At 49.6% G+C, this 13,548-nt stretch overlaps 5 protein-coding genes across 5 annotated transcripts; 3 read left to right on the top strand and 2 right to left on the bottom strand.

The window, feature by feature from the left end:
* Positions 1-293: 293 nt before the first annotated feature.
* Positions 294-1,829, bottom strand: MRS44_010821 (uncharacterized protein; the record flags this gene model as incomplete). The annotated part of the gene is made up of 1 exon (XM_046277112.2): positions 294-1,829. The coding sequence occupies one exon, from the start codon at positions 1,827-1,829 to the stop codon at positions 294-296; it is 1,536 nt and encodes a 511-aa protein (XP_046128142.1).
* A 721-nt stretch (positions 1,830-2,550) lies between these two features.
* On the top strand, positions 2,551-3,214 carry MRS44_010820 (uncharacterized protein; the record flags this gene model as incomplete). The annotated part of the gene is made up of 2 exons (XM_065620259.1): positions 2,551-2,774; positions 2,998-3,214. The coding sequence occupies 2 exons, from the start codon at positions 2,551-2,553 to the stop codon at positions 3,212-3,214; spliced, it is 441 nt and encodes a 146-aa protein (XP_065476448.1).
* Positions 3,215-6,310: 3,096 nt separating this feature from the next.
* On the top strand, positions 6,311-10,112 carry MRS44_010819 (uncharacterized protein; the record flags this gene model as incomplete). Its single annotated transcript, XM_065620258.1, has 6 exons — positions 6,311-7,115; positions 7,714-7,852; positions 7,896-7,944; positions 8,001-8,860; positions 8,939-9,137; positions 9,189-10,112. The coding sequence occupies 6 exons, from the start codon at positions 6,311-6,313 to the stop codon at positions 10,110-10,112; spliced, it is 2,976 nt and encodes a 991-aa protein (XP_065476447.1).
* A 114-nt stretch (positions 10,113-10,226) lies between these two features.
* Positions 10,227-11,672, bottom strand: MRS44_010818 (uncharacterized protein; the record flags this gene model as incomplete). Its single annotated transcript, XM_046271350.2, has 1 exon — positions 10,227-11,672. The coding sequence occupies one exon, from the start codon at positions 11,670-11,672 to the stop codon at positions 10,227-10,229; it is 1,446 nt and encodes a 481-aa protein (XP_046128146.2).
* A 374-nt stretch (positions 11,673-12,046) lies between these two features.
* Positions 12,047-12,972, top strand: MRS44_010817 (uncharacterized protein; the record flags this gene model as incomplete). Its single annotated transcript, XM_046271373.1, has 2 exons — positions 12,047-12,260; positions 12,332-12,972. The coding sequence occupies 2 exons, from the start codon at positions 12,047-12,049 to the stop codon at positions 12,970-12,972; spliced, it is 855 nt and encodes a 284-aa protein (XP_046128147.1).
* Between the last annotated feature and the right edge of the window lie 576 nt (positions 12,973-13,548).

The raw sequence follows: 13,548 nt of genomic DNA, 5'->3' as shown, positions 1-13,548 counted from the left end.
CCCTAAGTATATAAAATACTTTTACTACCACTTTCTTATATACTAGCTACCTTATCTATTAATATAACTTAGTTATACTTAATACCCTTAAGTATATTACTAGACGTGACTTTTGCCACTGCTACTCAGACTATGCCTAGCACTCTCTGCCAATATAAACCCAGCATGACCGGTTTATCCCTTGGCAAACAATACGATCGTCACACTTATCACATACGTTATTCATTCTGCCCGTTCAATCATTTCAATACCAATGACACCTCTCTCGACCAACACTGACATATAGGTGGTGGCTAAAGCACACCCTCCCAAAGGTCAAGTTCCCTCTTGAGAGGGTCATCAATCACTCGCGACTCGGCGTCGAAATGCATCGTAGCCCTCCGGGGTGCGTCGTATTTTGGCCAGTTAGGGTCTCCCGTCGACGCAAACGTTACCCAAGCTCTATGCATCTCATTGGCGAGTGCTTGAGGCGGACTCGGCCCAAGAAGGACCTCTGTTCCCAGACCGAGCGTGTCGAAGACAAAGGCGATCTCAACAGCATGCGCAGCGCCGAGCCGGCCTTCCATCTGTGGCGAGGGCCATGCGAACTCGTACATGTAAGTGGAGGCCCGGGATGCTTTTAAATGAGCATCGGCGAAACGAATGGCTGGAATTCTCCAGTACCAGTCCGTCTGGATCGCTGAGAACAACTCGCCAGCACTGGTTCCCGGATACCATGAACGATAGGTGTTGAGGCCTTCAGGTGACACACCATACGCGCCAGTCATTATCGGCAATACTTCTTCAGTGACACGGTCGATAGAACCGTCAGACACAAAGAACAATCGCGTCTCATCGGTATTGGACCCAACCATCAAATCAACGCCAGCCGCAACTCCCGCAGTCACAGCATCTAGCGGGTGCTCCGGAAGAATATCCCCATCCACTACAGGCGCCCACGGAAGATAGCTGAGGGCAACCTCGCCCCAAAAGGCAGGTTTGGGCTGTGACTGAAGTTCCTCCCGCAGCTTCGTCTGCGCCTCCAGGATGTGATCAGACGGTGTTGCAGCGACAGCCTCCCATGTAGCCTCGATTTCCAGGATCTCCGCAAATCGACGCCCGATTCGCTCTGCTGTGGCGGCTGAGTTGACCTTTGGACTGTTCCCGCTTTGGATTATGGCACGGAGGAAAAGGTCTTTTGCCCGCGGGACTGCTAAAAGAGTCGCGACGCTCATACCACCTGCTGACTGGCCGAAGATGGTAACTTTGTCTGGGTCGCCGCCAAAGCTGGCTATGTTCTTCTGTACCCAATCAAGAGCGGCAATCTGGTCGAGCAGACCAAGGTTGGAGACCCCATCGCCAGGCAGGTAGAGGAAACCTTCGACGCCAACTCGGTAACTGATAGTGACGCACACAACGCCATCTCGGGCGAACCTACTACCATCATAAGGCGCTGCACCGCCTGTGGCATGGAACTCGAACATGCCACCTGGGATCCAGACCATGACTGGTAGTCCAGCCGCCTCCAGATCAGGCGTCCAGACGTTGAGCGTCAGACAGTCCTCGCCTGAACCGACCAACTCCGCTAGAGCTTCAGCGATACCTGGAGGATAGGCAGGCTGAGGCGATTTTGGCCCGAAAGCTAGCGCTTCACGCACGCCTTGCCATGGCTGTGGAGGCTGTGGAGGACGAAGGTGATTGGACGCGAAAGGCGGCGCGGCGAATGGCACGCCCTTGAAGACGTGGATGCCGTTGGTAGTCTTGCCCCGGATGTAGCCTGACTGTGTTTTGATAACTGGGTTAGACGTCTGGCTATCGAGATGATCTTTGGTGGAAGGGTGATTGTCCATGGCTGCGATATTGATGGCCTGGTGGTGGCGGGCCTAGCCTAGGTGCGATGGCTAAGGATAATAAAGATCAAAGGATAAGTAAAGATCAAAGGATAAGTAAAGATCAAAGGATAAGTAAAGATTAAAGGATTAGGCATAATATTACGATCATAAAAGAAGACGGAGATAGCATCGACTGGAATGGTGAGGAGGGCAACGGATGATATTAAAGACTGGTGAGTGCCATAAGTCCGCCAGTGCAGAAGAGGCTACCTACCGACTTATAGTTAAGCTCTCTGTGGCAGACGCGTCCTTTATCACATGTTGCTGAGCTGCGAAATATGGCGTTGTCTCGTATGACGGTGTAGGGGTTGAGGGTCGATGTGGCGTTCGCTGGTGGCGTGATAGCAACACCCTCTTTAGGAGCGAAGTCTCCTGATAATGCTGCCTAGAAATGACTTTATGGTTTGCCTGGCACCCCCAAGTCGCCAGTGTGGAGGTTTCCACTGGGTTCGTGCTGGGTATGTTGTGCTTAGTCGGCATTTGGTTGCCTCGGCTTGGGTTATAATTCCTCATGATTGTTATTGAGACAAGCCGGTAGAATCAACAGAAATATCGTGCTTCACCAGCCCCCTAGCCCCCCCCATCTATAGAAGTGCAAACCTAACCTATATACCTACTATATCCAGTCATTACATAGTTACGAGTACGTTGTCTTGCCCCGTCCCGACCCATTGCCATCATGTCGTCACCTTCATCAGATGAGTTATGCCATGACTGTGCTGAATATTATCCCGTTGTCACCATAGGAGCTGGCTTTGGCGGTATCATAATTGCACATCAGCTGAAGATAGAGCTGGGCATAGACAACTTTCGTGTCTTTGAAAGGCAATCAGCTGTCGGCGGTACCTGGTGGATTAACCGCTACCCAGGAATTGCATGCGACATGTTTGTTCAGCGTTTCGAGTCAGTTGTTCTCACATGCTGATACATCACAGCCCAGCCCCCTTTTACTCTCTTTCTTTTTCTCAAAACCCTAACTGGTCGTCGTTCTACCCTTCAGGTCCAGAGATTGACGCCTACGCCAATAATGTGGTTGATAAGCATGGCCTGCGCGATCACATCTCCTTAAACACCGCGGTTATTTCTTGCCAGTGGGACGACAAGTCCCACCATTAGATCCTCACAGTTCGTTCTCTTTCACCTGGATTGGCGACCTTAGCGCAAAAGCCCGCCAGGAGCATATCAAGGCATACGGATACGAGTCGGTCTATACCAACGAGGTTCGCGTTGCATGCAAGGTGCTCGTCAGTGCTGTGGGAGGCCTTATCGAGCTAGCTCCTTGGCCATCGAATGTTCCTGGAAAGGAAAAATTCCGTGGTACCATCATGCGTTCGGCGAGATAGGATCCTCATGCTAACCTTCGCGACAAGCATATCATTGTTGTCGGCACCGGTTGTAGCACGGCACAGCTGGTGCCAAAGCTACTAGAAGATGAGATTGGAGCCGCGTCTGTGACCCAGCTTATGCGAGAGCCGCCATGGGTACTACCACGGGTACAGCCTCCGGTGCTAGGCGACCAGCTATGGTCTACTTTAGCCCCCTCGCTCTGCAACTACGTGCCAGGGTTCATGCAGGCGTCTCGTTTGGTGACAGCGGCCGCGACAGAGTTCGACTTTATGCTTTTTGGGATAAGTTGGCTCAGTTCCTGGCGTAGAGGAAAATTGCAGAAAGCCTTGATTGGCCACATCAAAGGTACAGCCCCGGAAAAGGTGAGCCCCTCACAGAAAGGAACAGAGGACAGCAAGCCAAGTTATGCAATCAAACACTGACACCATATACTTCAGTATCACGATGTTCTTATGCCTTAGTATTCGGTTGGGTGTAAGAGGCGTATTTACGATACTGAATGGTTCCTAAGCATGCACGACCTACGCTTCGAGCTGACGACCTTGTCGCTGACCTCGGTTGACGAGACTAGTGTTACTTTGGATCCTGGCAACAAGACTCACGCGTCTGAAAGAGGTGTAAGAGAACGGAGATTTCATGCTGATGCTATCATTCTGGCGAATGGGTTTGCTATCCATCGCTGGTTTCACCCTCTGATCATCACAGGACGGGATGGACTAACAATGGAGGATGTATCAAAGTTCTAGGAGGCCCGCAACTCTACCGGGGAACAGCTCTTGATGGGTTTCCCAACCTCTTCGTCCTCTTTGGACCCAACAGCTTTACCGGGCATTCGAGCATGATCCTCGGCTTGGAGAACCAGGCTAACCACGCCATCCAACTCATGAAGCCAATCCTCAGCAACAACGCTCATACCATCGATATCAAGCATGAGCCGGTTGTTAAGTATAACAATGAGGTCCAGCAGGCACTGGAAAAGACTGTTTGGAACAGTGGAGGTTGTTCGAGCTGGTATATTACCAGCGAAGGGCACAATTCGGTTTCTTATCCGTGTGTTCACCACAATTTGATCCTTGTGACCGAGCGAGCTAATAATAATCGTGACAGGTACTCAATGATCTGGCAAACACTCCGTTTCATGTTCCCTACCTGGTCCCATTGGCGTGTCACTTGGACTCGGCGTGGTCTTCTCAAGCAACGGTCTATGCTCGTGGCAAAGACGCTTCTGTTGATGGTCGCTTGTTTCACGTTCTGGTCTTTTCGACATTTGCTTCCGATGAGGATGCAACAGTTGCGTGGAGTCCTGGAGGATGTCCGCCGCAAAACAGTCACAATTTGGAGTCGAATGGGATTATAGAGCATGTATGAAATAGCGAGAACATTGCGCTCCAAAATAGCTATGCCTTGATGTCATGCGTGCTGACCTTTTTCCAACTGTGAGCGCGTGCTACTTATCAATTCAAGTACCCGAGCTTTTCATCTGGGACTTCAACAACCGGAAATGAGTCAGCAGTTCCAGTTACATGTTAACCACCAACCCCTTGTGGCCATCAGCTGGAAATGAGAGGTTAATACTGTCAGGTCACTGTAACGAAGGCTATACAGTGCCTCTGGTCCCCATTCGATGGCTTTCATCTTGATGGATGCTCAGTCTTTTGTCTCGAGGTGGAAATGCTCTTGCCTACGCATTATTTCTCCTGTGTAGCGTAACCGAGTTACTCTTCAGGCTTGTCCGAGTTTCCTGAAGGCTGATCCTTCGGATATCCGTGGACCAGAGTGAAACTGTCCAAGACAAGGTGAAATTAAGATATTGCCCTGCCCTGTACTGAAATTTCTAAGTTCACACAATGCCAGTTAAGTGGCGGTCGAGTACTTCTTTCCGTACTAGTCAACTACCTGACGCGAGCGGGTGATTCACCAGTGATTTTCTTCCAGGTTTCTTGATGGGCACCCAACTACGGAGTAGTACTCTTGGCTTCCGATGTTCAGGCGTAAGAGAGGCAGAAAGATGCTGCCCACTAGCCTAGCATATGGCAGTCAAAGAATATAAAGCTGGGCTGTTTGGCCTTGTACGAGAGTGGGAAAGAGGCACAATGCTAGCTTCTGCCAGCCATTCGGTGAAATGACCACGAACGAAGAATAATAAGACAACGACGGTGAACAGTGGTTAGACTCCAGCAGGGATGAAAACAAAAAGTTGTTTAGCCCGCCGAGTATCCCAGCAGAGGTCCGAATCGCAATTTCGGTTAAACCTTAAACCCATGGGGTTTAATTGCCAACGTATTTGTTCGTGCGTACAGCGCCCGCACTAGTTGCATGAAACAAAAGACCCAACCGTCTGATCAAAACAGAAAGCAAACAAGTACAGATACCTGGTTTATTAAGTAATGTCTGAGTAACACGCAGAATATGACATAAAACAGATTTGAAGGCGAGTACAGTATACGCTGTCATGAGATCTAGTAGTGGTTCCTCGCACGGATTTACTATCTATGATAGCGAAAGTGCCTCTAATGAGAAAAGTCAATATAACAACAACCGCATGAGATAATGAGTTTGGTCGAGAAACACGGTATCGTGCTAATATCACTAACGCTAATGCTAGTACTTGCTATACGGCTACCACGGGCTTCTTGTTTTTTAATACGAAGCAATGAAGACGCTTTAAACATCCAACCTGAACCTTAATCATAAATTAGCTTAGAAGACCAATCATATGAGCTCAAGGCCTGTCATAGCTTAGGGGCTAAATTGGACTGGCTTGAGTGATCTTGATCTTAAGTCTGCGTGTCCTATCCTAGGCCTAACCGGCAGTTGAAAACCGAAATTAACTCCAAAGCTTATGCATGTTTGAATCACCTGTTACCTTTGAGCTCGTATTATACTGTAGACAGTGCTCTAAGCCAAGAACGAAAAGGACGACTCGAAGAACCTGCTATAAAGCTGAGATCTACCGTGCTAAATATTGTCAACCTCATCTTTCAATTCCTCCTGTTCGCCAACTCTTTTAGCCTCTACTCTAATTAGGTGACAATTCTTAATACTTTTTTTATTCACAAAGCCAACACACGAATCTCGCCCGAGTGGCAAGAATGGGCTCCGAATATGAGTTGGAGCTCGTGACAGCCGAGACACCAATCCCTGCCACTAAGGAGTCAGCCCTTCATGCTTCGCTATGCGTTCTGGGCAGCCAATGCCTACCCGAGATACCGGATTATCAAGTCCTTGAAGAGCCTGGTGGCAAAGACTGGCTTGCAGATAAGATTCTTGTCCTTGCCCGCCACCACGGCATTCTAGTTGGATTTGTTTCGGCCCTCGTTATCCCTATCCCAGGGTTAGACAACCCCATCATTCATACTGGTCTCACGATGATTCATCCTTCACATCGTCGTTCGACAGGTCTGAACCAGACGATGTTTGCCCAACTCTTCCTGCACCTGCTTGAAAGATTCCCAGAAGGAGTCTGGACGACGACATTAGCAGAGGTTGTCAGCTCTCTCGTTCATATGTCAAAGTGCGGAATTGATGCATTCCCTTCCACGGAAAACGATGAACCGACACCGATCCATCTTAGGATTGCCAGAGAAATCAACCGTAACCGTGCGAAGCTCTTGATCTCCCCAAATGCCGTCTTTGAGGAGCACACATTCGTTTTTAGAGGATCCAATGATTGGCCTAAAGGCAAGGTGTTTATGAAAGACGTTGATGACAGGGGATACTGGCATCGTGATTTGCAGAAAAGTCTATTCTATCGCAACCTGTTGCGCAGAAACAAGGGCGACGAAGTACTGCTGGTTGCCTTCTTGGAGCCTACTCATATCATTCGCATGGCTACGAGTGAGAAGCACGAGAGGGATTGGGGCGAGAAATATTGTTCGTTGGGGGTGGAAGGAAGAAGTAAGCTATAAGTCATATCAGAATGTATGAATGTAATCTTATGGGTTGACATATCAGTTGGTCAAGCAAGGAAGAACAAGATTGAGGCGGTCGTGAATGTACCTATGTCGTATTCAAGAGTTGGCTAGAACATAGTGTAAAAATGTGTGAAAAATGCATGACCTTTGATAAGTAGGTAAAAACCACGCTCAGCAGTATCTCAAGGAGTATTTGGCAGATAGATATATTTGTAAACCCCGTTTATCCACAAACACGGCTTAGATCTCATTTTCTTCATGGTATTTCATGGTCTAGGGTTATCTGATTCCAGACCAGTGTCCGCCAGTATGCTGCTTACGAAATGTGGTTATCTTGGAAAATAATGGGCATCGACGGATGCAGACGGTGGGCCCTTGGGGTGTTTTTTAGCGAGTGCCCGGGCTGATGTGCCGGGCGAGTTGAATGTGGAGGCAATCGGAGCTTCCCGAGGCGCCGATAATGGCTCCCAGTCTCAACGTCTCCTCGTCATCTCATTTGACTCTTCTGGCTCCATGTCCTGTTTCCATACTGATCTCGCGCCCTTGCAGTCAGACTCGTTACTACGTCGACACCAATACAGGGCTTCCGCTACCAGGTTTCGACGTCATCACCATGGCACCTCCGAATATGGACAATCCCCACCCTGTCAAGCGCCCCCGCGTTGGAGAGCGGACCTTGCTCGCCTGCGTCGGCTGCAAGCAGAAGAAGCTCAAGGCACGGTCTTCCACCCTCATGTGCTCTGTCTCCTCTGACTTCAGATAGTGCGATGGACAAGTACCAAGATGCCAAAACTGCTCAAAGAATGGGCGAGGTAGGCCAAGCTGCACATCCGACCAAACAGTGCGGTGTTGACATGGCCATGCAGAGTGCCTCGTTGAAGACCCTGCGACGGGTCTGTTCCGTCCTCGAGACTACATGCAGTCGCTGGAAGCAAGAGTCGCCTATTTAGAAGGCCTCCTCCAACAAGTCCGACCTGATGTAGCCTTGGATCACCTTGCTGGTCTCGAGAAAGCCCACGGCGACTTATCACCTTCTGCTACATTCCCCGAGTTGCCGAGACCCTCGGCATTGCGGAATGGCGAAAGAGCGCCTATAGTATCGGATGCAGACGCTGCCGAAAGCCATCAACATGACGCATCTCTAGACCTGGAGGACCCGGCTGACCAGCTCTCCGCCGACGTTGCTCTGTTATGCCTCACAACAGCAAGCAAGGAGCCTCACTACTTCGGTCCATCCTCTGCTGTGTCATTTTCCCGTGTTGTTAGTGCAGCTATGAATCTTCCCAAGAAAGTCGGAGGTTCTCAAGCCAGCGGTATTAACTTCAGCCACGGCAATTCAAGCTGGGAGTTGGCGACGCCATTTCCCATCAGCTTCCCTTCGGCACCCCTCGGGACCACATTGTCTCAGGCCTACTTCAACAACATCCATCCTCAATACCCCTTTTTGCATCGACCAACATTTCGGTTCTGGGAAGAGCTATGCTTCAAGGCGGATAGCACTGGCAACCTTTCACTTGCTGGCGATATCGCCCAGTTCTTCGTCTGGATGGTATACGCAATTGCCTCCCTAGCCCTTGGCCCTACCCATTACGACACAGCAGAATCCTACTACAATATGGCGCTAGCACACCAGCCTTCAGTTCTAGAGCTTGATGGCATTGAGTCAATACAAAGCCTGCTTTGCTGTGCCGTCTACTCTATCAGATCCCCTGCTGGGGGAAGTTTGTGGTAGGTGCCAAGAGTCGGCTATGTTGTCCATTAGCGACACACGCAATGGAGCGATTACTCAGACGCTGATCATCTCAGGAAACTCTCTGGACTGGCAATTCGGTATAGCATCGAACTGGGCTACCACAGGAGCGCATCTACATATCGCAAGAACTCGAACCCTCTAATTGCCGAGATGTCCAATCGATGCTTTTGGGTGGCATACGATATCGACCGTGTTGCATCCTTTATTCTTGGCCGGCCAGTTGGCATCCCCGATGACTGCATCGATGCTGAGGTAGGCGTCTGGCCACACCTAGATTCTTGTTTACTAATTGGCATTTTTCAGCTCCCTCTGGATATCAATGATGAGCATATCAACGCTTTGGGTCTGCTTCAGAGCCCTCGGGCCTCTCCAGATGAGCCACCAACCAACATGACAGGGGCTATCCATGTTATCAAACTACGCCGACTCTGGTCAAAGATTGGCAACAGTATCTATCCAGCCATCACGAAATGTTCTCCGAGCCAAGAGATTGCAAAGAAGCCCTTGATCGATCAACTTGCTAAGGAACTCGAGAGCTGGCATGCCGAAATCCCGCAGTCACCTGATACGGCTGGTCTTGATCCATTGTCCGTATTTGCGTCTCGGGAGTGGTTCAAACTAGCATATGACCACTCAGTCCTCCTTCTATACCGTTACTGGATCACGCACAAGCCACCCCCTGGGGAAGAGGAATCTGTTGAGCATGCACTTGAGGCCTGCTCGCAGAAGGCGAAGGAAATATGCCTTCTCTACCGACGGCTGTTTCAGTACCAATCCATGCAGTTTACCTGGGGCTCATTGCATATTCTCTTCCTTGGCGGCCTTACCTATCTGTACTGTATCTGGAAATCAGCAAGAGTGAGGCAAGCGGCCAAGAAAATGGACGTCATCAACACTTGCATGGCCTGCAACACAGCACTTGTCATTATAGCCGAACGATGGAGTAAAGCTACTCCATACCGAGATATCTTCGAAGTGCTTTCTGAGAAAACCATCGGCCTTGTTTGCGGAGACGAATGGAGGCCGCATGGCAACTCTGCTGTGCCACCTACTTCGCACTCGGGAGGAGCAGTGGACTCACAACCCCTGGAGGACTGGATTATGGAGCTTGGCGCCAGCGATATGCCGACGGAGTCTGAGTGGTTTGTCCAGCAACTACTTCAAGGGATGCGGAACACACAAACGGATATCACAGCCGAAGCACCTCCGACATCTTTAGAGATGTGATCTCATGCAATGTCATTAACGAAATGATTGTATTTAGCTTGACCTGTGTGGTTCCTTCAATGTACCTGTGAATTACCTATTGAGCAGATATCCTCTTGGTTTTCGTCACAACTTTCAACCTGAACCCAGGCCGCACTTCTCAATACTTTCACGCTGGGACTTGAGGTACAGGTCATCAGCACTCAGTAGCGCGCCGCCGAGAGCCTTTTCGTAGCCTTCCTGATCTGGTCTCCCCATCTCACATAAAGAAGACCTTTTGCTTGGCTTTAGGTTTGACTGGAAGATACCAGCGGCGGAGAAGGGAAGAAAATCTTCATAGGTGATTGGCTCGGCTTCCAGGTAGCCTTGAGAGACAAGATCTTCCAGAGAGGGCATCTTGGACGAATCTTTTGGAACTGGTTTCCCAGTTCGCCAGTATGTGCAGTAGACCAGTTCCCGTCTCCTGAGCTCAGTCCAGGTGTCTGGATACTCCCGAAACACCTCACTCAGAAGCTCATCCATCAATGCTGGCTTTTTGTCGCAGGAAAGAGCTTGGAATTTGTCTTTGGCCTTCTCCAACAAGACGTCGTATAACTTTCTACCAGCAGGCGTAACGGCAGCTCCGCGCTCCTCAATCTCTCCGAATCGAGCTCTGTGCGTTCCTTCAACAAGGGCACCCTCAGAGTTCCGGAACTTGATTCGTTCTTCGAGAGCCAGGAAGCTTGTTTGGCGGAGCAGGATGGGACATTGGCGAGGTGGAGGGCCCTCGATGCGGTCTTTGACTTTGAGACCCTCAACTTTCATTCTCTCCTGGCTGGCCACGATATCTAGCGTTCTCGGAGTCAGGTGATTGATGTGGGAGCTCTTGAATGAGGCAATGTCTGCCAAGATTGGATGTTCAGCAGCGAGTGTCTTGTACTCGTCCTCAGTCGCTGATGCTTCAGGCCTCCAGCTGAACGTCTTCATTGCTTCAAGTATGAACTCCTCGGCTTGTGAAGCAGTGAGACGGTTGTTTTGGCCCTCAGCCATAATAATGAGGTCAAGAAGTCTGGAACTGAAGATGTTGCGTTTGGTCAAGAGCTTCGTGGCCAAGTCCCGGGCCTCTTTATCAGAAAGCAACTCTGGTCGAAGTAGGGTAGTGAAAACACGGAAAGGGTTCTTGTTGAGAGAGGCGAGATCAATGGGCCGGAAGCAAGTGGCGTGCATTGGGAGTCCGGCGATAGAAAGATCGTAGTAGCCCACGGCTTTAAGACCGATGACGGTGAAGATACGGGAAACGGTCCTTAATTCATAGGGAGTTCCCAGTCGTATCGCGCCATGTCGCTCTAGGTCAAGTCTTTGAGGCACAGCGCTTTCGCCGATGCTTGTCTGATCTTCTAACTGGGATTTTGCAGAGAGAACCTCCTTGTTGACAGACTGTACAATCCGGATGAGATCTCCATACAAGGGAACTTCGTTTCTGTACATCGCGGACATGGCAACGGTGAAGGCTGTCCGAACATCATTGGGGTCCATGAATGGCTCAACCGAGCCATAAGGAGCGCACCCGGCGGTTGTTGATCCCATAGTAAGAGTCGACATCTTGATGAGCCCAAGTGTTGTGAAGTGTTGAAAAAACACTTGGTGATAGCTAGACCAAAGAAGATGACAAGAAGTAGCTGGTACTGAAAGCCAACTCACAAAATTCGTATCCTATTCTCATCATTATCAAGAGCCATGATTATATCACAAACCACGTCGGGTGTTACCGAATGAACTGGCTTTCAAATCGACGCCCGGGGTGTCTGGAGGATCGGGTCAATCTAACCAATCACGGGGGTTACCGAGTCCCCACGGATAACAACAACTATTTACATGCTTCAACCATTGCCAGGGTCTTGCGTATTGTTCAAGCATCACAATCAAGTATCAGTTTTGGTATCAAGTCCATTTCCACTTTCTGCAACAACTTCGCAATGTCATCTACCGCCACAGTCACAGTTACGACCTCTTCTTCCTTGAATGTGGCAAGCGGCAAGGATGGTAAGCCGAAGAGACTCCACCGGATCCCCCAGTTTCAGACTAAGGAGGAGACGAGGCATTGGCAGCTGGAACAGATGGCCGGTGCATTCCGCGTCTTTGCCAAGCTCGGATTTGCGGATGGAGGAAGCGGCCACATCAGCCTAAGAGGTGAGTTAATCTCGTACTCGTCGGTCTCTACCGGGACAGTTTGGGTCTAATACCGTTTGCCATTCGTTCAGACCCCGTTCGGCCAGATACCTTTTGGATCAACCCATACGGGATCCATTTTGGCCTGCTAACCGTCTCTGATATGGTCCACATTGATGAGGACGGCAACCGAATTGGTGGTGGAGAGAAGCCCGTTAACACGGCGGGCTTCATTATTCATGCCGCCATCCACAAGCGACGTCCAGACATCAATGCCGCTTGTCACCTCCATAGCCCATATGGTCGAGCCTGGTCAACATTTGGAAAGCCCATTGAGATGCTCAACCAGGATTCATGCATGTTTTACAAAGACCTTGCGGTTTATGGCAGCTTCGGTGGCGTGGTTTTTGCTAAAGAGGAGGGTGGCCGCATCGCTGATGCCCTCGGTGCCGCTAAGAACATCATCCTGCAAAACCATGGCTTGTTAACAGCAGGGGGTACTATTGGCGAGGCGGCAGCATTTTTCATTGCTTTGGAGCGAGCTTGCCAGACTCAGTTACTCGTTGAGGCTGCCATGACTCCTAATGGCACCCAGCTCAAGAAGTCTCTGGTCAGCGACGAGGAGGCGCAATATACGAAGGATGGCACTGGAACTCCTGAGGTGATGTATATGCAGTTCGAGCCAGAGTATCAGTTGGTCTTGAAAGAGACTAGGGGGGACTTTCTTGAGTAAGGGAGCTACAACGGGAGGGTCACAACGTTAGCAATGAATCCTGCGTAGTGCTAGACGAGTTCAGTTCAGTAGGATGTTATTAATTTTTTTTAATTCTGCGCCATCAAATTTACTTTTTTATTTATTTTATTGTCCGCAATGGTGACAAGAAGCCATCAGCCACAACACCGGAAAACACAGTCATTAATACATGACGGTATTAAAACCTAATACCGTATAACACCGCAACCTATCAAATTTACTTGCCTATCGATCTCAGCTGCCGATAACTGGTAAGTGACAGGCTGTCCTTGTGGCTCTGCACACAGGTTCAAGGGCATGCCCTTCAGAAAGATATGATACTCACTCGGACAAAGGCACCACTAAATGGGATTAGAGGGCAGCAGCTAATATGCCGCTATATATTGATAAACAAACTTTCGAAACGGCCTTGCCAGCAATCGATTCGAATCGCTGGAAAGATGATGTTGTTGAACCAAAACACCAAGGCGAGATTTCTTGGAGCAATACAGACAGTCACAATTAAACCTTTCTTAATTACACTTAAAATGAGTACGGAACTGTAACCTCAATAGT

Source organism: Fusarium solani (assembly GCF_023522795.1).
Source record: "Fusarium solani strain SB1 chromosome Unknown bctg00000006, whole genome shotgun sequence".
NCBI classification, from domain to species: domain Eukaryota; kingdom Fungi; phylum Ascomycota; class Sordariomycetes; order Hypocreales; family Nectriaceae; genus Fusarium; species Fusarium solani.
This window is presented reverse-complemented; position numbering and strand designations above follow the sequence as displayed.